This window comes from Mobula hypostoma, chromosome X1 (genome assembly GCF_963921235.1).
Source record: "Mobula hypostoma chromosome X1, sMobHyp1.1, whole genome shotgun sequence".
NCBI lineage: Eukaryota > Metazoa > Chordata > Chondrichthyes > Myliobatiformes > Myliobatidae > Mobula > Mobula hypostoma.
The window spans coordinates 72,357,582-72,383,022 of NC_086128.1; the positions used below are offsets into that span (position 1 = coordinate 72,357,582).

Sequence of the window (25,441 nt, forward strand, 5' to 3'; positions counted from 1 at the left end):
AACATCAAACGATTCTCCTTTGTCTATCCTAATATTATTTCTTCAAAGAATTCCAGCATAGCCCTGAAAGCGACTACATGGGGTTGCTAAGGTGATTAAGAAGACGCACGGTATGCTTGCCTTTATACATTCTTGTCGCCAAACAATTGGTACTAGAATGTACGATCATCACAGCGATATTTGATTCTGCACTTCCCGCTCCCTGGATTACAAATCAATAGTAAATATTAAAAATTTAAATTATAAATCATAAATAGAAAATAGAAAAATGGAAAGTAAGGTAGTGCAAAAAGACCGAGAGGCAGGTCCGGATATTTGGAGGGTACGGCCCAGATCCGGGTCAGGATCCATTCAGCAGTCTTAACACAGTTGGAAAGAAGCTGTTCCCAAATCTGGCCATACGAGTCTTCAAGCTCCCGAGCCTTCTCCCGGAGGGAAGAGGGACGAAAAGTGTGTTGGCTGGGTGGGTCGTGTCCTTGATTATCCTGGCAGCACTGCTCCGACAGCGTGCGGTGTAAAGTGAGTCCAGGGACGGAAGATTGGTTTGTGTGATGTGCTGGGCCGTGTTTGCGATCTTTGTTCGTCGAGGCAGTGAGTTCAAAGTTCAGTGAGTTATGTTACAACTTCATGGAACTCTGGTGAGGCTGCATCTGGAGTATTGTGTACCGTTCTGGTCACCCCACCAGAGGGAGGATGTCGAGGCTTCGGAGAGGGTGCAGAAGGGATTTACCAGGATGCTGCCTGGTTTAGAGGGCACGTGGTATCGTGAGAGGCTGGACAAACTTGGGCTGGAGCGCCAGAGGCTGAGGGGAGATCTGAGAGAGGTTTATCAGAGAAGGCACAGAGCAGACAGGGAGTATCTGTTTCCCAGGGTTGGACTGTCTAATACCAGAAGGGATGCACTGAAGGTGAGAGAGGATGGTTTTAAATCAGAAGAGGCAAGTTTCTGTACACGGAGCGTGGTGGGTGCCTGGGGTGCTGGCAGAGGCAGATACATTAGGGACTATTAAGAGACGTTTAGATAGGCACGCGGATGTGAGGGAAATAGAAGGATGCAGACATCTTGTAGGCAGCAGGGCTTGGTTCAGTTGGCTGCTTAAGTACTAATTTAATTGTTTCGGCACAACATTCAGGGCTGAAGGGTTTGACCCTGAGCTGTACCGTCCTACGCTCTAACACAAGGAGGCTCGAGGACGTCACCCTCGACCAGGGGGTCTCTGAGAAACGTTTGCGGCCGTTTCAGAAGGGATGGCCAGCACGTTCTCCGCCTGGAATCCCGCCCTCGGGAGACGGCCTCCGGCCGTCCCGGTCACTCGGCGGGATATCCGGGGACTCGTCCACCCGCTACCCTGGCCGTGCTGTTCCGGTGCAGTGGAGGCAGTCAAGCTCGTCAAGTCAGGAGCCGCTGCGGAAGCAGAGGTGGCTGAGGTTCTGGGTCGAGACCCACCATGAGGCAGGCCTGGTCAGCACTCACCTCGAGAGGACTGGAGAGTAAAAACAGGGATGTAATGCTGAGGCTTTATAAGGCGTTGGCCAGACCGTACTTGGGGGTACTGCGAGCAGGTTGGGGCCGCAGATCTGAGAAAGAGTGCACTGGCGATGGGGAGGATCCAGAGCTGGTCTATTAGAACGATCTCGGGAGCGAAAGGGTTAACACACGAGCATTTGATGGCTCTGGGCCTCTGCTCACTGGAGTTCAGAAATACATTCTGGGGCGGTGGTGGGGGGAATCTCATTTAAATCTATCGAATATCGAATTAGAGCAGAGGTAAGGAGGGATTTCTTTAGCCAGAGGCTGGTGAATTCATTGCCCCAGACGGCTGTGGAGGTCATGTCACTGGGAATTTAAAACAGAGGTTAAGAGGTTCTTGATTAGTCAGGGTGTCAAAGGCAGGAGACTGGGGGTTGAGAGGGATAGTAAATCAGCCATGATGGAATGGCGGAGTAGACTTGATGGGCCGAATGGCCCAGTCCTACTCCTATTGTCTTAATGGTCTTTGTTTCGGTTTATGACCTTGACTTCAAGTTGAATTAAATCATAAGGATGAGATCCTGCAGGCACACACAAAGTGCTGGGGGAACTCAGCAGGTCAGGCAGCAACTATGGAGGAGAATAATGAGTCGACGTTTCGGGCCGAGACCCTTCTTCAGGACTGAAGCCAGAATAGCAAGGTGTGGGGAAAAAAAAGGAGGTCAAGCTGACAGGTGGCAGGTGAGACCAGGTGAGGGGGAAGGTTGGGGAGGGGGTTGAAGTAAGAAGGTGACAGGTGAGAGACCAAATGAGGGGGAAGATGGGTAAATGGGAAAGGGGAGGAGTACAAGCTGACAGGTGAGACCAGGTGAGGGGGAAGGTTGGGGAGGGGGTTGAAATAAGAAGGTGACAGGTGAGACCAGGTGAGGGGGAAGGTGGGTAGATGGGAAAGGGGAGGAGAACAAGCTGACAGGTGATAGGTGAGACCAGGTGAGGGGGAAGGTTGGGGAGGGGGTTGAAGTAAGAAGGTGACAGGTGAGACCAGGTGAGGGGGAAGGTGGGTGGGTTGATGGGAAGGGGGAGGAGTACAGCCGACAGGTGAGAGACTAGGTGAGGGGGAAGGTGGGTGGGATGATGGGAAGGGGGAGGAGTACAGGTGACAGGTGAAAGACCAGGTGAGGGGGAAGGTTGGGGAGGGGTTTGAAGTAAGAAGGTGACAGGTGAGACCAGGTGAGGCGGAAGGTTGGGTAGGGGGTTGAAGTAAGAAGGTGACAGGTGAGACCAGGTGAGGGGGAATGTGGGTGGGTGGGGGAGGGAGAAGAAGACGATCTGACAGGTGAGAGACTAGGTGAGGGGGAAGGTGGGTGGGATGATGGGAGGGGGGGAGTACAGGTGACAGGCGAGAGACCAGGTGAGGGGGAGGGTTGGGGAGGGGTTTGAAGTAAGAAGGTGACGGGTGAGACCAGGTGAGGGGGAATGTGGGTGGTGGGGGAGGGGGAAGAAGACGATCTGACAGGTGAGAGACTAGGTGAGGGGGAAGGTGGGTCTGATGATGGGAAGGGGGAGGAGTATAGGTGACAGGTGAGAGACCAGGTGAGGGGGGGGGAAGGTGGAAGTAAGAAGCTGGCAGGTGATTGGTGGAAGAGCTAAAAGGGCTGAAGAAGGAGGAATCTGATTGGAGAGGAGAGTGGACCACGAGAGAAAGGGAAGGAGGAGGGGAACCAGAGGGAGGTGATGGGCAGGAGAGGAGAAGAGAAGGGGTGAGAGGGGAGCTGGAACGGGAAATGGAAAAGCAGAGAAGGAAGGAGGGAGGTTAGAGAAATGGACGTTGGTGCTGTCAGATTGAAGGCTACCCAGATGGAATACGAAGTGTTGCTCCTCCACCCTGCGGTTCTTCCCCTTTCCCTTCATTTCCAGACCCGAAACTTTGACAGTTTATTCCCCTGCCGTAGATGCTGCCTGCCCTGCCGCGTTCCTCCAGCATTTTGTGCGCGTTATTGAAAAGTTCTTGTCTGATGTGAGTGGGATAGATTCGGGTGGGCAGAGGGCTGCTGTGCGAATGACAGCCTCCCCTCCACGGGCTTGCAGTGTAAAATCACAGCTTCCCCACTTGTTCAGCCTTGGCTGAAAATCCGGTCCAGTCCTCTGAACAGCACGGTCAGGCCGAAAGGTCACCAGATCTCCCTGTCTCTCAGCACAGGGGCCATACGGGACCCTCCAGGGTGAGACAGAGTGAGCGTGGGGCGGTGGGGCCGGGCAATCCCATCTCTGCAACGTGTTTCTCTCGGAGAGCTACTGTCACAAAAGGTTGGTTTGCAGGTGCAGCCGGCTATCAAGAAGACAACTGGAATGTTGGCCTTCATTGCTAGAGGGATTGAATTCAAGAGCAGGGAGGTTATGCTGCAACTGTACAGGATACTGGTGAGGCCGCACCTGGAGTACTGCGTGCAGTTCTGGTCTCCTTACTTGAGGAAGAATATACTGGCTTTGGAGACAGTGCAGAGGAGGTTCACCAGGTTGATTCCAGAGATGAGGAGGTTAGACTGTGAGGAGAGGTTGAGTCGCCTGGGACTGTACTCACTGGAATTCAGACTGATGAGAGGAGATCTTATAGAAACATATAATACTATGAAAGAGGTAGATAAGATAGAGGCAGGAAAGTTGTTTCCACCGGTAGGTGAGACGAGAACGAGGGGACATTGCCTCAAGATTCAGGAGAGTAGATTCAGGACGGAGATGAGGAGGAACTGCTTTTCCCAGAGAATGGTGAATCTGTGGAATTCACTGCTCAATGAAGCAGTCGAGGCTACCTCAGTAAATATATCTAAGACAAGGTTGGATAGAGTTTTGCATTGTATGGGAATTAAGGGTTATGGGGAAAAGGCAGGTAGGTGGAGATGAGTCCATGGTCAGATCAGCCATGATCTTATTGAATAACGGAGCAGACTCGACGGGCCGAATGGCCGACTCCTGCTCCTATTTCTTATGTGAGTGACACTGAAACCTTTCTGTGTTCTTTGTTTCTCAGACAAAAGATGGCATTGAGAAGAATCTGAAGGAAGAAATACTTGATTATGATTTCAGAAAGTCATTTTTTGACATCTTTGTAAGTACCCCGTCCGTGCGTCCGACCGACCAGAATTCCGTCGCTGCGGAGGCGTGGCGATTCCGTGCAATGAACCCTGTTTGCTCCTCCCTCCCTCTCTCCAGTTATTGGCCGTCTTCCGGTTCCTGGTGTTGCTGCTGGCCTACGCCATCCTCAGGCTGCGTCACTGGTGGGCCATCGCGGTAAGTGTCGCCCTTGCGTTTCCGCGGTTGACCGCCGAGGGGTGCGCATTTATCCAGGGTCCACCACCACGGGGGCAAAGGAGCCGATCTATTACCCCTCTCAGCTCCATTCTCCTGCCTCCTGCTGGTAACCCTTGTCACCCTGACCGATCGAGAACCCGTCAACCTACAGTGCATTCCAGCTGGGGCACATTGGGACTGGTATATTGTGGGCCAGGTAGGCGTCTGCCCCAATTAGCCAAAGTTTCATGGACATGGTTTAAAAAAAAGATACTGTACTGTGTAAAAGTTGAGTACTTAGAGTGCCTGAGAGGGGAATCAGGGTTGGGGAGAGGGGAGGGAGCGGGAAGCACTCTGTAATGATCAATAAACCAATTGGTGTCTCAGGGCTGGGTGTGTCTGTACCCGTGCCACCTCCCGCCCCGGCACTCCTCCCCTGCCACCTGTCCCACAGCGCCCCACCCAACATCCTCTGCTCCCGCCCAGATTTACAAACTCGCTCTCCGCTCCACGCTGACAAACACAGCACCGTCTGTAAAGTCTTAGGCTCCTTAGCTGCAGATACGCGCCTAAAACGTTCGCACAGCTCTGTATATACTGAGTATGCTACCGGTAATACTGAGTAACAAGTTAAGTACTTAAGTACAGAACAAATTAGAGCACCACCAATATCTCTACAGTTCTGCAGAGCTGTGTATTGTTTCCCAATAGTTACTGACAGAGGAAGTCATCCAGTGTCTGCTGACGTGTTCTTTTGCTTGACTATCTGTGAACAAAATCAGTGCAGAAACCTCGTGCAGATATTGGACTTGCCCTCGCTGCCTTCCTGCATGAAGTAGTTTCGTAATCGCGCAAGATTATCAAAAATAACTGCTTTTGAAACTGGTGTCTTTCTGCTCAGGAGGATAACACAACCACACGTCTCTCACTATTTAAATGCAAATGGCCACTCGAGCACGTGGCTGGCTCCAGCTAGGAATTGTTCAGCTACAGTCTCCTGTCCCAACTAAGCGGCATATTGTCCCAAATAAATGGCTGCCCACATTAACCGGAATCTACTGTAGACCCAAACACTTGGCCTCCACAGCTGCCTGTGACAAAGAGTTCCACGGTTTCACCAACCTCTGGCTAAAGAAATTCCTCCTCATCTCTGTTTGAAATGGACATCACTGGGTTCTGAGGCTGTGTCTTCTGGTCCTAGACTCCCCCACTATAGGAAACATCCTCTCCACATCCTCTCTATCTGTGTCCTCTGGTCCTAGACTTCCCCCACTATAGGAAACATCCTCTCCACATCCACTCTATCTGTGCTCTCTGGTCCTAGACTCCCCCACTATAGGAAACATCCTCTCCACATCCACTCTATTTGTGCCGTCTGGTCCTAGACTCCCCCACTATAGGAAACATCCTCTCCACATCCACTCTATCTGTGCCCTCTGGTCCTAGACTCCCCCACTATAGGAATCAACCTCTCCACATCCACTCTATCTGTGCCCTCTGGTCCTAGACTCCCCCACTATAGGAAACATCCTCTCCACATCCACTCTATCTGTGCCCTCTGGTCCTAGACTCCCCCACTATAGGAAACATCCTCTCCACATCCACTCTACCTGTGTCCTCTGGTGCTAGACTCCCCCACTATAGGAAACATCCTCTCCACATCCACTCTATCTGTGTCCTCTGGTCCTAGACTCCCCCACTATAGGAAACATCCTCTCCACATCCACTCTATCTGTGCCCTCTGGTCCTAGCCTCCCCCACTATAGGAAACATCCTCTCCACATCCACTCTACCTGTGTCCTCTGGTCCTAGACTCCCCCACTATAGGAAACATCCTCTCCACTTCCATTCTATCTGTGCCCTCTGGTCCCAGACTCCCCCACTATAGGAAACATCCTCTCCACATCCACTCTATTTGTGCCGTCTGGTCCTAGACTCCCCCACTATAGGAAACATCCTCTCCACATCCACTCTATCTGTGCCCTCTGGTCCTAGCCTCCCCCACTATAGGAAACATCCTCTCCACATCCACTCTACCTGTGTCCTCTGGTCCTAGACTCACCCACTATAGGAAACATCCTCTCCACATCCACTCTATCTGTGTCCTCTGGTCTGAGACTCCCCCACTATAGGAAACATCCTCTCCACGTCCACTCTATCTGTGTCCTCTGGTCCTAGACTCCCCCACTATAGGAAACATCCTCTCCACATCCATTCTATCTGTGCCCTCTGGTCCCAGACTCCCCCACTATAGGAAACGTCCTCTCCACATCCACTCTACCTGTGTCCTCTGGTCCTAGACTCACCCACTATAGGAAACATCCTCTCCACATCCACTCTATCTGTGTCCTCTGGTCTGAGACTCCCCCACTATAGGAAACATCCTCTCCACGTCCACTCTATCTGTGTCCTCTGGTCCTAGAGTCACCCCACTATAGTAAACATCCTCTCCACATCCACTCTATCTGTGTCCTCTGGTCCTAGAGTCACCCCACTATAGTAAACATCCTCTCCACATCCACTCTACCTGTGTCCTCTGGTCCTAGACTCACCCACTATAGGAAACATCCTCTCCACATCCACTCTATCTGTGTCCTCTGGTCTGAGATTCCCCCCACTATAGGAAACATCCTCTCCACATCCACTCTTTCTGGACCTTTCTTAATTCGACATGTTTCAATGAGATATCCCCTCCAGGGAGTCTAGGCCCTCAGCCATCAAACACTTCTTGTACATTAACCCTTTCATTCCCGGAATCATCCTGGTGAACCTGCTCTGGGCCCTCTGCAATGCCTGCACATCTCAGATAAGATGCCAGTGGGGCCAAAGCTGAGGGTGGGTGGATTTTGGATTCTCTCGACAGTGAGCGAACGGGCCTGGTATACGTGGGCGTGCAGAGCTCGGGGTGGTAAGGGTGTGGGCAGCCACCCAGACCAGTCATCGCCTGCCTCTGTTACGGGCGCAGCCTGGCTGCTGCTGTACGTTGCCCTGGCTTTCAGAGCAGACTGTCCCCGGTAACACGTCGCCCAGGTTTGGCTGCGGTTCTGAGCTCTGCGTGCGACTTGGCTGCAATGTGAATTGTCGCTGAACGACGCAGCCAGGCTGTGACTCACCGCGTTCTGCTGTACTTTGCCTGCGAGAGGAGCGAGGAGGGGTCGGCTGACGTCCTGCTGGCACCGCCTCGGCTGACGGGGACGTGTTCCGGTCTCTGAGCACACTTTGCACGCCTGCTTTCTGGGTTCGATTCCCCCGCCAGGACGTTAGGACGTTCTCCCTGTGACCACGCGGGATTCCTCCGAGCGCTCTGATTCCCTCCCTCGTTCCGAAGGCCTACGGGTGAGGGTCAGCAAGTTGTGGGCGTGCTATGTTGGCACCAAAGACGTGGCAACACTTGACCCCAACACACTGTTTAAAGTTGGCATAGGCCCTTCAAACCCCCCCCCCCCTCCATACCCCAATTTAATCCTAGTCTAGTCACAGGACTATTTACAATGACCAAATGGTACTTCGTTGGCCTGTGGGAGGAATCTTTTCAATCTTAAGGACTGATTCCTTAACAGTGTTGTTAAGCAGAGAGATCTTGGCATCCAAGTTCATAGCTCCCTGATACTGGCTACACGGGTCGATGAGGTGGTTAGGAAGGCTGATGGAATGCTTGCTTTTATTGGTCGAGACACTGAGTTCAAAAGTCAGGAAGTTACGTTGCAACTTTCTAAAACTCCGATTAGGCCACATCTGGAGTATTGTGTACGGTTCTGGTCACCTCACGACAGGAAGGATGTCGAGGCTTTGGGGAGGGGGCAGGAGAGGTTGACCAGGATGCTGGCTGGTTTGGAGGATGTGCGCTATCATGAGAGGCTGGACAAACTTGGGTTGTTTTCTCTGGAGCGTTGGAAGCTGAGGAGGGATCTGATAGAGGTTTATAAGGGGCAGAGGGTGTGTGGACAGAGAGTACCTGTTTCCCAGAGTTGAAATGAGGGCAGGCATTGGAGGTTCAAGGGGGATGTGAGGGGTAAGTTTTTTACTGAGAGAGTGGTGGGTGCCTGGTATGGTGATAGAGCCAAATACACTAGAGGCTTTTAAGGGACGTTTATAATGTCAGGAAGATGGACAAGGTCATAGTCATAATCATACTTTATTGATCCCGGGGGAAATTGGTTTTCGTTACAGTTGCACCATAAATAATTAAATAGTAATAAAACCATAAATAGTTAAATAGTAATAGGTAAATTATGCCAGGAAATAAGTCCAGGACCAGCCTATTGGCTCAGGGTGTCTGACCCTCCAAGGGAGGAGTTGTAAAGTTTGATGGCCACAGGCAGGAATGACTTCCTATGACGCTCTGTGTTGCATCTCGGTGGAATGAGTCTCTGGCTGAATGTACTCCTGTGCCCACCCAGTACATTATGTAGTGGATGGGAGACATTGTCCAAGATGGCATGCAACTTGGACAGCATCCTCTTTTCAGACACCACCGTCAGAGAGTCCAGTTCCATCCCCACAACATCACTGGCCTTACCAATGAGTTTGTTGATTCTGTTAGTGTCTGCTACCCTCAGCCTGCTGCCCCAGCACACAACAGCAAACATGATCGCACTGGCCACCACAGACTCGTAGAACATCCTCAGCATCGTCCGACAGATGTTAAAGGACCTCAGTCTCCTCAGGAAATAGAGACGGCTCCGACCCTTCTTGTAGACAGCCTCAGTGTTCTTTGATCAGTCCAGTTTATTGTCAATTTGTATCCCCAGGTATTTGTAATCCTCCACCATGTCCACACTGACCCCCTGGATGGAAACAGGGGTCACTGGTACCTTAGCTCTCCTCAGGTCTACCACCAGCTCCTTAGTCTTTTTCACATTAAGCGGCAGATAATTCTGCTCACACCATGTGACAAAGTTTCCTACCGTAGCCCTGTACTCAGCCTCATCTCCCTTGCTGATGCATCCAACTACGGACTTTATGATGGACATGGTGTGGGTAGAGAGATCAGTGTTTGGGTGTTTTTGTGGGCTGCAGGGCCTGTTTCTGTGCTGTACTCTTCTCTGTTCTAAGTTGCCTGTACCGTAAAGCATTGTGCTGGCCGCTACATCTCCAAGTTTGCGGATGACACGAAGCTGGGTGGCAGTGTTAGCAGTGAGGAGGATGCTAAGAGGATGCAGGGTGACTTGGATAGGTTAGGTGAGTGGGCAAATTCATGGCAGATGCAATTTAATGTGGATAAATGTGAAGTTATCCACTTTGGTGGCAAAAACAGGAAAACAGATTATTATCTGACTGGTGGCCGATTAGGAAAAGGGGAGGTGCAACAAGACCTGGGTGTCATTATACACCAGTCATTGAAAGTGGGCATGCAGGTACAGCAGGCGGTGAAAAAGGCGAATGGTATGCTGGCATTTATAGCGGGAGGATTTGAATACAGGAGCAGGGAGGTTCTACTGTAGTTGTACAAGGCCTTGGTGAGACCACACCTGGAGTATTGTGTGCAGTTTTGGTCCCCTAATCTGAGGAAAGACATTCTTGCCATAGAGGGAGTACAAAGAAGGTTCACCAGATTGATTCCTGGGATGGCAGGACTTTCATATGAAGAAAGACTGGATGAACTAGGCTTATACTGGTTGGAATTTAGAAGATTGAGGGGGGATCTTATTGAAACATATAAAATCCTAAAGGGATTGAACAGGCTAGATGCAGGAAGATTGTTCCCGATGTTGGGGAAGTCCAGAACGAGGGGTCACAGTTTGAGGATAAAGGGGAAGCCTTTTAGGACCGAGATTAGGAAAAACTTCTTCACACAGAGAGTGGTGAATCTGTGGAATTCTCTGCCACAGGAAACAGTTGAGGCCAGTTCATTGGCTATATTTAAGAGGAAGTTAGATATGGCCCTTGTGCCTAAAGGGATCAGGGGGTATGGAGGGAAGGCTGGTACAGGGTTCTGAGTTGGATGATCAGCCATGATCATACTGAATGGCAGTGCAGGCTCGAAGGGCCGAATGGCCTACTCCTGCACCTATTTTCTGTGTTTCTATGTTACACTACTGTGGGCTGTGTCGGTGATTGATGCAAATGACACGCTTCACTGCATGTTTCAGTATTCATGTGACAAAAAAAGTTAATCTTTAAATCTCTCTCCGTGCTACGCCCTGTGTCGCATCATCCTGCCCACGCACTGTCTGTTGACGACCTGGGTTAGTTCAGCCCAACTGGAAGGACGGTCGGGGCCACCTGCTGAGGTTGGCCGTTGCACTTCTCGGCCAGAGGCTCAGCTTGGGGTTTGGGGCGAGCGGTCAGCTCTCCGACTGCGGGCTGGGTAGAAGCTGTTCACCGATTTCTGTTCCACTGGCCGTGTTATAATTGCTTTACTGTTGTCACGGGGTAGAGTGAAAAGCTTGTCTTGCGTACGGTCCACACCGATCAGATCGCTACACGTGCTCCACCTGGGAGAGGTGCACACGGGAGGGGTCTATCAGGGCAGGCAAGTGGTAGGTTCCAGGGGCAGTGTGTCACCTGGCCTCGATGGCGAACTTTCAAAGATAGGTGGAGGGGCAGGTAGTGTTGAACGGATTCGATAATGGGTAAGGAAGTGACAGATGGAATGCAGCGCTGTGCGGTTTAGTAGGAGGGCGAAGGTGTGGACTATTTTCTGAATGGGGAGGAAAGTCAGAAATCAGAGGTGCAAAGAGGCTTGGGAGTCCTCTGGCAGGAGTTGGTGAGGAGGGTGAATGCAGTGCCAGCATTCATTTCGAGGGGACTGGAACGTAAAAGCGAGGGTGTGGTGCTGAGGCTTTGTAAGGCGCTGGTCAGACTGCAGTGTGAGCAGCTTCGCCCCCCCCCCCCACCGCCCCGTGTCAGAAAAGATGTGCTACCGTTGGAGAGGGTCCAGGGGGAGTTCACGACCAAGACCCCAGGGATGAAGGGGTTAATAACGTGAGGAGCATTTGATGGCTTTGGACCTGTACCCGCTGAAATTCGGAAGAATTGGGCAGGGGGGGGGTTGGAATTCAAGGCAAGTCAAGTCACTTTTTATTGTCATTTCGACCTGGTGCAGTACACAGTAAAAACGAAACATCGTTCGTCCAGGACTATGGTGCTCCATGAAACAACACAAAACTACATTGGACTACGTGAGACAACACAAGGCTACACTAGACTACATAGGACAACACAAAAACTACAGTAAACTAAGTGAGACAACACAAAAACTACACTAGACTACAGACTTACACAGGACTATGGCTTTGTGGCTAAGTTTGCTGACGATACGAAGATAGGTGGAGGGGCCGGTAGTGCTGAGGAAACGGAGAGTCTGCAGAGAGACTTGGATAGATTGGAAGAATGGGCAGAGAAGTGGCAAATGAAGTACAATGTTGGAAAGTGTATGGTTATGCACTTTGGCAGAAAAAATAAACAGGCAGATTATTATTTAAATGGGGAAAGAATTCAAAGTTCTGAGATGCAACGGGACTTGGGAGTCCTCGTACAGGATACCCTTAATGTTAACCTCCAGATTGAGTCAGTAGTGAAGAAGGCGAATGCAATGTTGGCATTCATTTCTAGAGGAATAGAGTATAGGAGCAGGGATGTGATGTTGAGGCTCTGTAAGGCGCTGGTGAGACCTCACTTGGAGTACTGTGGGCAGTTTTGGTCTCCTTATATAAGAAAGGATGTGCTGACGTTGGAGAGGGTTCAGAGAAGATTCACTAGAATGATTCTGGGAATGAGAGGGTTAACATATGAGGAACGTTTGTCCGCTCTTGGACTGTATTCCTTGGAGTTTAGAAGAATGAGGGGAGACCTCATAGAAACATTTCGAATGTTGAAAGGCATGGACAGAGTGGATGTGGCAAAGTTGTTTCCCATGATGGGGGAGTCTAGTACGCGAGGGCATGACTTAAGGATTGAAGGGTGCCCATTCAGAACAGAGATGTGAAGAAATTTTTTTAGCCAGAGGGTGGTGAATCTATGGAATTTGTTGCCACGGGCGGCAGTGGAGGCCAAGTCATTGGGTGTATTTAAGGCAGAGATTGATAGGTATCTGAGTAGCCAGGGCATCAAAGGTTATGGTGAGAAGGCAGGGGAGTGGGACTAAATGGGAGAATGGATCAGCTCATGATAAAATGGCGGAGCAGACTCGATGGGCCGAATGGCCTACTTCTGCTCCTTTGTCTTATGGTTTTATGGACTACATAAAGTGTACAAAACAGTGCAGTACAATAATTAATAAACAAGACAATACGCACAGTAGAGGGCAAATTACAATATAATAATAAATGATATAGATGTCAGTCTAGACTCTGAGTATTAAGGGGACTTCATTGAATCCTATCAAATTTTGGTAGACCTCGATAGATTGAATGTAGAGCGGATATTTCCAATAGTGGGGAGAATCTAAAATCAGAGAACACGGCCTCAGAATGAGGGAGTTCCGTTTAAAACGGAGATGAGGAGGGATTTCTCCAGCTGGAGGTACAGACCAAGTCATCGAGTAGATTTGAAGCGGAGGCTGATAGATCCTTGACTGGCAAGGACGATGAAGGTTGCGGAGAGAATGCAGGAGAATGGGGGTTGAGGGGATAGTAAGTTAGACACGATGGAAGGGCAGGGCAGACTAGATGGGCTGAATGGTCCCTAATGCTGCTCCTGCGTCTTGTGGTCTCAGTGAGCTGACTCATAAGTAGTCCTTCGGTGGGGAAAGACGAGTCAGGTCCTGTACAGTGAGCACCGGGCACACTGAAGGGTGTCATGGGACAGAGGGGCCTGGGGGCACACACACACACACACACACACACACACACGGGAGTGACCGCACAGGTGGACTGGCCGTCGCTGGTCAGTTTAGGACGCTACGTTGCATGTCCGTGAGGCTGGACGGCGAGTATCATGCGGAGTTTCGGCCACCCCGCTACAGGAATGACGCTGTGACGGTGGAGTGGGTGCAGAGGAGATTAGAAATGAACAGAAAGCCCTGAGGTTGGCCGTGGTGGATCTTGGGGCAGAGGGGGATAAGGGGGACTCTGATAGAAGCTCAGATGAGGAGCGGTAAGGAAAAAGTGGACGATCACAGACTTCCTTCTCTGAAGGTGGGAAGACTGCAGATACTGGATGAATCAATAGTGATTTAAAAAAAAGTACAGCACAGAAACAGGCCATTTGGCCCATCTAGTCTGTGCCAGACCATTTAAACTGCCCCCACCCTCCCAAATCAACCTGCACCGGGACCACAGCCCTCCACGCCCCTAACCAAACTTCTCTCAAACGTTGAAATCGAGCTCGCGTGGACCAATTGTGCTGGAAACCTGTTCCCCACTCTCGTCGCCCTCCGAGTGAAAAAGTTTCCCCCTTAAACATTTCACCTTTCACCCTTAACCCATGACCTCTAGTTGTAGTTTCACCCAACCTCAGTGGGGGAGAAAAAGCCTGCTTACATCTACCCCTATCTATACCCCTCATAGTTCTGTGAACCTCTATCAAATCTCCCCTTCTAGGTAATAAAACTCTAGCCTGTTCAACCTTTGTTTATAACTCAGGTTCTCCAGTGTCGGCAACACCCTTGTAAATTTTCTCTGCACTCGTTCAACCTTGTTTGCTTGTTTTCTGTTGGTAGGTGACCAAAACCTGCACACAGTACTCCAATCTAGGCCTCACCAATGCCTTATACAACTTCTACATAGCGTCCCATCTCCTGTACTCAATACTTTGATGTTTGAAGGCCAGTGGGGGGGGAGAGATTGACAAGAGACCCGAGCGGTAACGTAGGTCCGCAGTGAGTGGTGAGCCTGTGGTATGAGCTGCCAGAGGAAATGTTCGAGGTGGGGGCAATGTGGCATTTCAGAGGTAGATGGAGGGGTGGGACTTGGAGGGTTAAAGGCCACAATGCCCACTCTAATTTTTTTTTATTATTAACACGGCTTGAAAACTGCGCGGCCCTTTAATAAAGCGCGGCACAAAAGGAAATTCCAGCTGCGCAGCAACGAAGGCTATGTGCGCGGGAGCCTTTCGGCTACTGTGCGGCCATGCACCCGCGCAGTTCAGCGTGTTTGCGGGCAACTGTGGTTAGCACAGACCGGTGAGCCAAAGGGCCTTCCCCTGCTGTATGAGAAGGTGGTAATGGGTTATTGCTGAGTCTTGGTGTGCCCTGGCGGTGTGCCAGTGACACTGTGCTGGGCGTGGGGCTATTTCGGAAGAGACTGTGGGGCTCATTCGCGTTTGAACAGCCTGCCTGTGTCCCCACCCAGAACTGTCACTTATTGTGCTTTTTTTTCCAGATTACGACTTTAATTACCTGTGGCTTTCTAATTGTAAAAGTCATTCTCTCAATACAGGTAAGAAGACTTGCGTTTCTGATTGTTATGACTTTTATAATGGGGTGGTTGGCATTAGAGCAGGCAGCTGTAAATTTTTTTTTAAATTATGAGGACACTCAGTCCTTGTTTATTGTCATTTAGAAATGCATGCATTAAAAAATGATACAACATTCCTCCAGAATGATATCACAAGAAAACACAGGACAAACCAAGACTAAAACTGACAAAACCACATAATTATAACATATAGTTACAACAGTGCAACAATACCATAATTTGATAAAGAGCAGACCATGGGCACGGTAAAAAAACAGGTCTCAAGTCCCGATAGCCCCATCATCTCACGCAGACGGTAGAAGGGTGAAACTCTCCCTGCCATGAACCTCCGAGCGCCGCAAACTTGCCGATGCAGCACCATTGGAAGCACCCGACCGCAGCGGACCCTGAGTCCGTCCGAAAACTTCGAGCCTCCGACCAGCCCTCCGACACCGAGCACCATCCTCAGCCAAGCACTTCGACTTTAACCCGGCCGCCAAGCAACAAGCAAAGCCGAGGACTCGGGGCCTTCCCCTCCGGAGATTCTGGATCACACAGTAGCAGAGGCAGTGAAACAGGCATTTCAGAAGTTTCACCAGATGTTCCCCCGTGCTCTCACATCTGTCTCCATCAAATCAGGATTGTGCACGGCCCCCCTAGTTAACAGATAACAGACATCACCACCAGAGCGGCCGCTGTGAGCTGCGTCGCGCCGCCATCTTCTCCTCCCGCTGTTATATGGGGGGGTGGTTTTATTGTTGTATTACCGGGGGTTCGATCCCAGCCACTGTCGATAACGAGTTTCTCTGCTCTCTCCTTGACCGTGTGGGTTTTCTCAGGCTGCTTTGGTTTCCTCCCTCCAACGGGTTAGGGTCCGCGAGTTGCGGGCCAGCTATGTTGGCGCGGAAGCGTAGCGACGCTTGCCGGCTTCCCCCGGGCACGATCCTCGGGCTGCGTCAGTCGCTGAGGCAAACATCGCGTCCCACTGTACGTTCTGGTGTTCGGCCCTTTGATCCCTTCATTCTGAGGCTGCGACCCCGGGGTCGAAACCCTCAGGCAGAGGGAACCTCCCGCGTCCTGGGCGATCTTCGTTTGTCGTTCCACTGAGCTTGTCTCCTGTTCTCGAAGATTAGCCGCTCGAGCAAGGCTTTACAGCGCCAGGGATACGGGTTCAGTCCCAGCCGCAGCCTGTCAGGAGTTTGTACGTTCTCCCCGTGACCGTGTGGGTTTCCCCCGGGGGCTCCGGTTTCCTCCCACAGACGTACGGGTTAGGGTTAGTGCGTGTCGCTGGCGTTTGGGGCAGCAATGGACGTCCCCCGTCTCTGTCTGTCTGTGGGATCCTTCACTGGTGTTTCCGTAACAGTTTTGTTTGACCAGTCAGGGTTGTTGCCCTGAGCTGAACCCCCCCCCCGAACCTGGAGGACCGGTTAGTCTGCCCTCTACCCTTTGGCCTGCTTGGCGTGGGTGACCCCGCCAAGAAGAACCAAAGCACGAAGCCCCGAGTCCAGCCAACGTGACCCTCCGGACCCTACGACGAGGCTGCGGTCCTGGTGGAGGACTTGACGAGCCGTGGGCGTGCTGTGTTGCTGCGACTTGTGGGCTGCCCCCAACACGTCCTTTATTTGGACTGCGATGGCGGTCGACGCAAATGATGCACTTTGCTGTGAGTTTCAGTGTACGTGTGGCAAATCCAGTTAATCTTTCAATTTTTATTGTGTTATTTCTGTCCCCTAGGCCCCCCCTCCCTCTGTCCATCCCCTAGGCCCCCCCTCCCTCTGTCCGTCCCCTAGGCCCCTCCTCCCTCTGTCCGTCCCCTAGGCCCCCCCTCCCTCTGTCCGTCCCCTAGGCCCCCCCTCCCTCTGTCCGTCCCCTAGGCCCCCCCTCCCTCTGTCCGTCCCCTAGGCCCCTCCTCCCTCTGTCCGTCCCCTAGGCCCCCCCTCCCTCTGTCCGTCCCCTAGGCCCCCCCTCCCTCTGTCCGTCCCCTAGGCCCCCCCTCCCTCTGTCCGTCCCCTAGGCCCCCCCTCCCTCTGTCCGTCCCCTAGGCCCCCCCTCCCTCTGTCCGTCCCCTAGGCCCCCCCCTCCCTCTGTCCGTCCCCTAGGCCCCCCCTCCCTCTGTCCGTTCCCTAGGCCCCTCCTCCCTCTGTCCGTTCCCTAGGCCCCTCCTCCCTCTGTCCGTCCCCTAGGCCCCCCCTCCCTCTGTCCGTCCCCTAGGCCCCCCCTCCCTCTGTCCGTCCCCTAGGCCCCCCCCCTCTGTCCGTCCCCTAGGCCCCCCCCCCTCTGTCCGTCCCCTAGGCCCCCCCTCCCTCTGTCCGTCCCCTAGGCCCCCCCCTCCCTCTGTCCGTCCCCTAGGCCCCCCCTCCCTCTGTCCGTCCCCAAGGTCCCCCCTCCCTCTGTCCGTCCCCTAGGCCCCTCCTCCCTCTGTCCGTCCCCTAGGCCCCCCCCTCCCTCTGTCCGTCCCCTAGGCCCCCCCTCCCTCTGTCCGTCCCCAAGGTCCCCCCTCCCTCTGTCCGTCCCCTAGGCCCCTCCTCCCTCTGTCCGTCCCCTAGGCCCCCCCTCCCTCTGTCCGTCCCCTAGGCCCCTCCTCCCTCTGTCCGTCCTCTAGGTCCCTCCTCCCTCTGTCCGTCCCCTAGGCCCCCCCTCCCTCTGTCCGTCCCCTAGGCCCCCCCTCCCTCTGTCCGTCCCCTAGGCCCCTCCTCCCTCTGTCCGTCCCCTAGGTCCCCCCTCCCTCTGTCCGTCCCCTAGGCCCCTCCTCCCTCTGTCCGTCCTCTAGGCCCCCCCCTCCCTCTGTCTGTCCCCTAGGGCCCCTCCTCCCTCTGTCCGTTCCCTAGGCCCCCCCTCCCTCTGTCTGTCCCCTAGGCCCCCCCTCCCTCTGTCCGTCCCCTAGGCCCCTCCTCCCTCTGTCCGTTCCCTAGGCCCCCCCTCCCTCTGTCCGTCCCCTAGACCCCCCTCCCTCTGTCTGTCCCCTAGGCCCCTCCTCCCTCTGTCTGTCCCCTAGGCCCCCCCTCCCTCTGTCCGTCCCCAAGGTCCCCCCTCCCTCTGTCCGTCCCCTAGGCCCCTCCTCCCTCTGTCCGTCCTCTAGGCCCCCCCTCCCTCTGTCTGTCCCCTAGGCCCCCCCTCCCTCTGTCCGTCCCCTAGGCCCCTCCTCCCTCTGTCCGTTCCCTAGGCCCCCCCCTCCCTCTGTCTGTCCCCTAGGCCCCCCCTCCCTCTGTCCGTCCCCTAGGCCCCCCCTCCCTCTGTCCGTCCCCTAGGCCCCCCCTCCCTCTGTCCGTCCCCTAGGCCCCCCCTCCCTCTGTCTGTCCCCTAGGCCCCCCCTCCCTCTGTCCGTCCCCTAGGCCCCCCCTCCCTCTGTCCGTCCCCTAGGCCCCCCCTCCCTCTGTCCGTCCCCTAGGCCCCCCCCTCCCTCTGTCCGTCCCCTAGGCCCCCCCTCCCTCTGTCCGTCCCCAAGCTCCCCCCTCCCTCTGTCCGTCCCCTAGGCCCCCCCTCCCTCTGTCCGTCCCCTAGGCCCCCCCTCCCTCTGTCCGTCCCCTAGGCCCCTCCTCCCTCTGTCCGTCCCCTAGGCCCCCCCCTCCCTCTGTCCGTCCCCTAGGCCCCCCCTCCCTCTGTCCGTCCCCAAGGTCCCCCCTCCCTCTGTCCGTCCCCTAGGCCCCTCCTCCCTCTGTCCGTCCTCTAGGCCCCCCCCTCCCTCTGTCTGTCCCCTAGGGCCCCTCCTCCCTCTGTCCGTTCCCTAGGCCCCCCCTCCCTCTGTCTGTCCCCTAGGCCCCCCCTCCCTCTGTCCGTTCCCTAGGCCCCCCCTCCCTCTGTCCGTCCCCTAGGCCCCCCCTCCCTCTGTCTGTCCCCTAGGCCCCTCCTCCCTCTGTCTGTCCCCTAGGCCCCCCCCTCCCTCTGTCCGTCCCCAAGGTCCCTCCTCCCTCTGTCCGTTCCCTAGGCCCCCCCTCCCTCTGTCTGTCCCCTAGGCCCCTCCTCCCTCTGTCTGTCCCCTAGGCCCCCCCTCCCTCTGTCTGTCCCCTAGGCCCCCCCTCCCTCTGTCTGTCCCCTAGGCCCCCCCTCCCTCTGTCCGTCCCCTAGGCCCCTCCTCCCTCTGTCCGTCCCCTAGGCCCCTCCTCCCTCTGTCCGTCCCCTAGGCCCCTCCTCCCTCTGTCCGTTCCCTAGGCCCCCCCTCCCTCTGTCCGTTCCCTAGGCCCCCCCTCCCTCTGTCCGTCCCCTAGGCCCCTCCTCCCTCTGTCCGTTCCCTAGGCCCCCCCTCCCTCTGTCCGTCCCCTAGGCCCCTCCTCCCTCTGTCCGTCCCCTAGGCCCCCCCTCCCTCTGTCCGTTCCCTAGGCCCCCCCTCCCTCTGTCCGTCCCCTAGGCCCCTCCTCCCTCTGTCTGTCCCCCAGGCCCCCCCTCCCTCCACCGTCTGTCCCCTAGGGCCCCCGTCCCTCTGTCTGTCCCCTAGGGCCCCCGTCCCTCTGTCCGTCCCCTAGGCCCCTCCTCCCTCTGTCCGTTCCCTAGGCCCCCCCTCCCTCTGTCCGTCCCCAAGGTCCCCTGTCCCTCTGTCCGTTCCCTAGGCCCCCCCCCGTCCGTCCCCTAGCCCCCTCCCGTCCGTCCCCTAGCCCCCCCCTGTCCCCTAACCTCCCCCCGTCCATCCCCTAGTCCCCCTCTGTCCATCCGTAATCCCCCCCCCTCCCTCTGTCCGTCCCCTAGGCCCCACCTCCCTCTGTCTGTCCCCCAGGCCCCCCCTCCCTCCACCGTCTGTCCCCTAGGGCCCCCGTCCCTCTGTCCGTCCCCTAGGGCCCCCGTCCCTCTGTCCGTTCCCTAGGCCCCCCCTCCCTCTGTCCGTCCCCTAGGCCCCTCCTCCCTCTGTCTGTCCCCCAGGCCCCCCCTCCCTCCACCGTCTGTCCCCTAGGGCCCCCGTCCCTCTGTCTGTCCCCTAAGGCCCCCGTCCCTCTGTCCGTCCCCTAGGCCCCTCCTCCCTCTGTCCGTCCCCTAGGCCCCCCCTCCCTCTGTCCGTCCCCAAGGTCCCCTGTCCCTCTGTCCGTTCCCTAGGCCCCCCCCCGTCCGTCCCCTAGCCCCCTCCCGTCCGTCCCCTAGCCCCCCCTGTCCCCTAACCTCCCCCCGTCCATCCCCTAGTCCCCCTCTGTCCATCCGTAAGCCCCCCCCTCCCTCTGTCCGTCCCCTAGGCCCCACCTCCCTCTGTCTGTCCCCCAGGCCCCCCCTCCCTCCACCGTCTGTCCCCTAGGGCCCCCGTCCCTCTGTCTGTCCCCTAGGGCCCCCGTCCCTCTGTCCGTCCCCTAGGGTCCCCCTCCCTCTGTCCGTCCCCTAGGATGCCCCTCCCACCGTCTGTCCTCTAGGCCCCCCCTCCCTCTGTCCGTCCCCTAGCCACCCCCCCCCTCCGTTCGTCCCCTAGGCCCCCCCTCCCCACGTCCGTCCACTTGGCCCCCCCTCCCTCTGTCCGTCCCCTCGGACCCCCCTCCCTCTGTCCGTCCCCTATTGTGTGCATTGACGGAGTGCAAAGTGAATTTCCAAGCAGGTTGCCGGGACTGGAGGCCCTGGGTTATCGGGAAAGGCTGAGTCGGCTGGGACATTATCCGCTGGAGCGTAGGAGGACAGTTAACCCAAACAGTCTTTTTACGCTGAGGTTGGGTGAGACTAGAATGAGAGCTCATAGGTTTGAGGGGACCGTGAGGGGAAACTTCTTCACTCAGAGGGGTGGTGAGACTCTGGAACGAGGTGCTGGTGGGAGTGGTGCGTGCGAGCTTGATTTCAACACTTAATAGAAGCTCAGATGGGTACGTGGATTGTGGGGTATGGAGGGTCACGGTCCCATTGTGGGTCGATGGGAGTCGGCAGTTGAATGGTTTGGTATGGACTAGATGAGCTGAAGGGCCTACTTCTGTGCTGTCGTGTTGTGTGACTCCTGTAGCAGCAGCTTCTTCACCATCACCACCGGATATCTGAGTGGTTATCGAGCACCACCTCACTATTTCCCTCTCTTATTGCATTGTTTATTGATTTTTAAATATATTCTCATTGTAACTTATACCAATTTTTATCTGTTGCACTGTGCTGGGTGGAGACACGTCTCTACCAGAGGAGGTGTGAGGTGCTCCTTCCCTCCGCTAGCCTGCAGGTCACCCTCGGGCAAGGTGTAGCGCCTGCTTAGCCCCCGATCAGGGCCACGTACACCGTGGGATGGTCGTACGAGCAGCCGGTGCAGATCACAAGTCCTGGTGATGCGACCACTGACGCCAGGCAGACAGTCTCTGAAGATTATTGATAATGGCTGGGGGTCACCTGTCTTGTAAAGTCACCACTCAGCAGAAGAAGGCGACGCCAAACCACTTCTACAGAGAGACCAGTCACCCACGTCAGTACGACAGGGCACGTGACGATCGAGGAAGCACTGTAGTGCTGCCACAGAGCGACAGACTTCCAAACGTCGTTGTGTCGGTGATGAGGAACGCGACGGGGATGGATCGGCCTGCGGGGTGAACAACAGCTCCTGCTGGTGGAAGGGGGAGCTGCCTCCGGGAATGAAACGTGGAGGGAGGACCTCCGAGTGAAATCCCGTCTCACCACCCCAAAGGTGTCCAGCTACCCAGAACCGGGCATTTTATTTCAGGTTAGCTAAAGTTCTTTCACAAAAGCCTTCCTTTAAAGGAAAAGTTCAGGTGTCAGAGGCTGGCACCATGGAGTGACAGGGTACTACAGAACAGAAACAGGCCCTGTGGCCCATCGAGTCCATGCTGTCCGCTCCCATTGACCTGTACCGGGACCACAGCCTGCCCAAACTTCTCTGAGATGCTGAAATCGAACCTGCATCCAGCACCACCACCCTCTGGGTGAACTATGGCCACTTCCTGGTTTGACGTGTGACGTCCTCTTGCGTTGTTCGCTTACTTTTTTGCGATTCGTTCTTCTTTCTCACCCGCTGGGTGTCTGATGTTCTCTCAAAAGGGGTTCCCTGCCAATTCTTTGCCTCACGGCTGCCTGCAGGAAGGGAACACAGATCCATAGTGGGGGGAGTCTAGGACCAGAGGGCACAGATAGAGTGGATGTGGAGAGGATGTTTCCTATAGTGGGGGAGTCTAGGACCAGAGGACACAGATAGAGTGGATGTGGAGAGTATGTTTCCTATAGTGGGGGAGTCTAGGACCAGAGGACACAGATAGAATGGATGTGGAGAGGATGTTTCCTATAGTGGGGGGGGTCTAGGACCAGAGGACACAGATAGAGTGGATGTGGAGAGCATGTTTTCTGTATTGGGGGAGTCTAGGACCAGAGGACACAGATAGAGTGGGTGTGGAGAGGATGTTTCCTATAGTGGGGGAGTCTAGGACCAGAGGACACAGATAGAGTGGATGTGGAGAGGATGTTTCCTACAGTGGGGGAGTCTTGGACTAGAGGACACAGATAGAGTGGATGTGGAGAGGGGGGAAAAAGAGGAGAGCGGTAGTGATAAGGGGACTCGATAGTTAGAGGTGCAGATAGAAGGTTCTGTGGTCGTGACAGAGAATCCAGGATGGTTTGTTGCCTCCCAGGTGCCAGGGTCAAGGATGTCTCTGATCAATTGCATGACATTCTGAAGTGGGAGGGTGATCAGCCAGATGTCGTGGTGCACATAGGCACCAATGACATAGCAAGGAAGAGTGAAGAGGTCCTGGACAGTGAGTATAGAGAGCTTGGTAGGAAGTTGAAAAGCAGGACCTCAAGGGTGGTAATCTCAGGATTGCTACCTGTGCTAGGTGCCAGTGAGGGTAGGAATAGGATGCTCTGGAGGAGGAACAAGTGGCTGAGGAACTGGTGTAGGGGGCAGGGTTTCAGATTTCAGGATCATTGGGACCTCTTCTGGGGCAGGTGGGACCTGTACAAGAGAGACGGGTTACACTTGAACCACAGGGGGACCAATATCCTTTCAGGGAGGTTTGTTAGTGCTATTGGGGAGGCTTTAAACTAAATTTGCAGGGGGATGGGAACCAGAGTGCCAGAGCTGACCGTGTGGCTGGGGTGAAAATAAATGATGTTGAAAGTTTAAGCAAATCCGCTGATAGAAAGGTTGTGAGTGGTGGTAAAAACCTTCTGAGGTGTATATATTTCAATGCTAGGAGTATTGCGGGGAAGGCGGATGAGTTGAGGGCGTGGATTGACACGTGGAATTATGATGTTGTAGCAATTAGTGAAACTTGGCTACAGGAGGGGCAGGACTGGCAGCTTAATATTCCAGGGTTCCGATGTTTCAGATGTGATCGAGGCAGAGGAATGAAAGGTGGGGGAGTAGCTTTGCTTGTTAGGGAAAATATTACAGCAGTGCTCAGGCAGGACAGATTAGAGGGCTTGTCTACTGAGTCCTTGTGGGTGGAGCTGAGAAACAGGAAAGGTATGGCCACATTGGTGGGATTGTATTACAGATCACCCAATAGTCAATGCGACTTGGAAGAGCAAATCTGCAGAGAGATAGCAGGCAACTGCAGGAACATAAAGTTGTGGTGGTAGGGGATTTTAATTTTCCATATATTGATTGGGACTCCCATACTGTTAGGGGTCTAGATGGTTTAGAGTTTGTAAAATGTGTTCAGGAATGTTTTCTAAATCAATATATAGAGGGACCAACTAGAGGGGATGCAATATTGGATCTCCTGTTAGGAAACGAGTTAGGACAAGTGACGGAAGTCTGTGTAGGGGAGCACTTTGGTTCCAGTGATCATAACACCATTAGTTTCAATTTGATCATGGGCAAGGATAGGTCTGGTCCTAGGGTTGAGGTTCTGAACTGGAAGAAGGCCAAATTTGAAGAAATGAGAAAGGATGTAAAAAGCGTGGATTGGGACAGGTTGTTCTCTGGCAAAGATGTGATTGGTAGGTGGGAAGCCCTCAAAGGGGAAATTTTGAGAGTGCAGACTTTGTATGTTCCTGTCAGGATTAAAGGCAAGGTGAATAGGAATAAGGAACCTTGGTTCTCAAGGGATATTGCAACTCTGATAAAGAAGAAGAGGGAGTTGTATGAAATGTATAGGAAACAGGGGGTAAATAAGGTGCTTGAGGAGTATAAGAAGTGCAAGAAAATACTTAAGAAAGAAATCAGGAGGGCTGAAAGAAGACATGAGGTTGCCTTGGCAGTCAAAGTGAAGGATAATCCAAAGAGCTTTTACAGGTATATTAAGAGCAAAAGGATTGTAAGGGATAAAATTGGTCCTCTTGAAGATCAGAGTGGTCGGCTTTTTGCGGAACCAAAGGAAATGGGGGAGATCTTAAATAGGTTTTTTGCGTCTGTATTTACTAAGGAAGCTGGCATGAAATCTATGGAATTGAGGGAATCAAGTAGTGAGACCATGGAAACTGTACAGATTGAAAAGGAGGAGGTGCTTGCTATCTTGAGGAAAATTAAAGTGGATAAATCCCCGGGACCTGACAGGGTGTTCCCTTGGACCTTGAAGGAGACTAGTGTTGAAATTGTGGGGGCCCTGGCAGAAATATTTAAAATGTCGCTGTCTATGGGTGAAGTGCCGGAGGATTGGAGAGTGGCTCATGTTGTTCCGTTGTTTAAAAAAGGATCGAAAAGTAATCCGGGAAATTATAGGCCGGTGAGTTTAACGTCAGTAGTAGGTAAGTTATTGGAGGGAGTACTAAGAGACGGAATCTACAAGCATTTGGATAGACAGGGGCTTATTAGGGAGAGTCAACATGGCTTTGTGCGTGGTAGGTCATGTTTGACCAATCTGTTGGAGTTTTTCGAGGAGGTTACCAGGAAAGTGGATGAAGGGAAGGCAGTGGATATTGTCTACACGGACTTCAGTAAGGCCTTTGACAAGGTCCCGCATGGGAGGTTAGTTAGGAAAATTCAGTCGCTAGGTATACATGGAGAGGTGGTAAATTGGATTGGACATTGGCTCGATGGAAGAAGCCAGAGAGTGGTAGTAGAGAATTGCTTCTCTGAGTGGAGGCCTGTGACTAGTGGTGTGCCACAGGGATCAGTGCTGGGTCCATTGTTATTTATCATCTATATCAATGATCTGGATGATAATGTGGTAAATTGGATCAGCAAGTTTGCTGATGATACAGTGATTGGAGGTGTAGTAGACAGTGAGGAAGGTTTTCAGAGCCTGCAGAGGGACTTGGACCAGCTGGAAAAATGGGCTGAAAAATGGCAGATGGAGTTTAATACAGACAAGTGTGAGGTATTGCACGTTGGAAGGACAAACCAACGTAGAACATACAGGGTTAATGGTAAGGCACTGAGGAGTGCAGTGGAACAGAGGGATCTGGGAATACAGATACAAAATTCCCTAAAAGTGTCATCACAGGTAGATAGGGTCGTAAAGAGAGCTTTTGGTACATTGGCCTTTATTAATCAAAGTATTGAGTATTG

General features: G+C 53.7%; 1 protein-coding gene across 4 annotated transcripts in view; it reads left to right on the forward strand.

Annotated features, from left to right (window-relative positions):
* stard3 (StAR related lipid transfer domain containing 3) overlaps positions 1-25,441 on the forward strand; it is a 118,785-nt gene that overhangs the window by 35,958 nt on the left and 57,386 nt on the right. For all 4 annotated transcript variants that reach the window (XM_063037065.1, XM_063037063.1, XM_063037066.1 and 1 more), the window contains 3 exons: positions 4,500-4,577; positions 4,682-4,759; positions 15,025-15,081. In XM_063037065.1, coding sequence (XP_062893135.1) covers positions 4,500-4,577; positions 4,682-4,759; positions 15,025-15,081 — 213 coding nt within the window. The remainder of the gene's footprint in view (positions 1-4,499; positions 4,578-4,681; positions 4,760-15,024; positions 15,082-25,441) is intronic.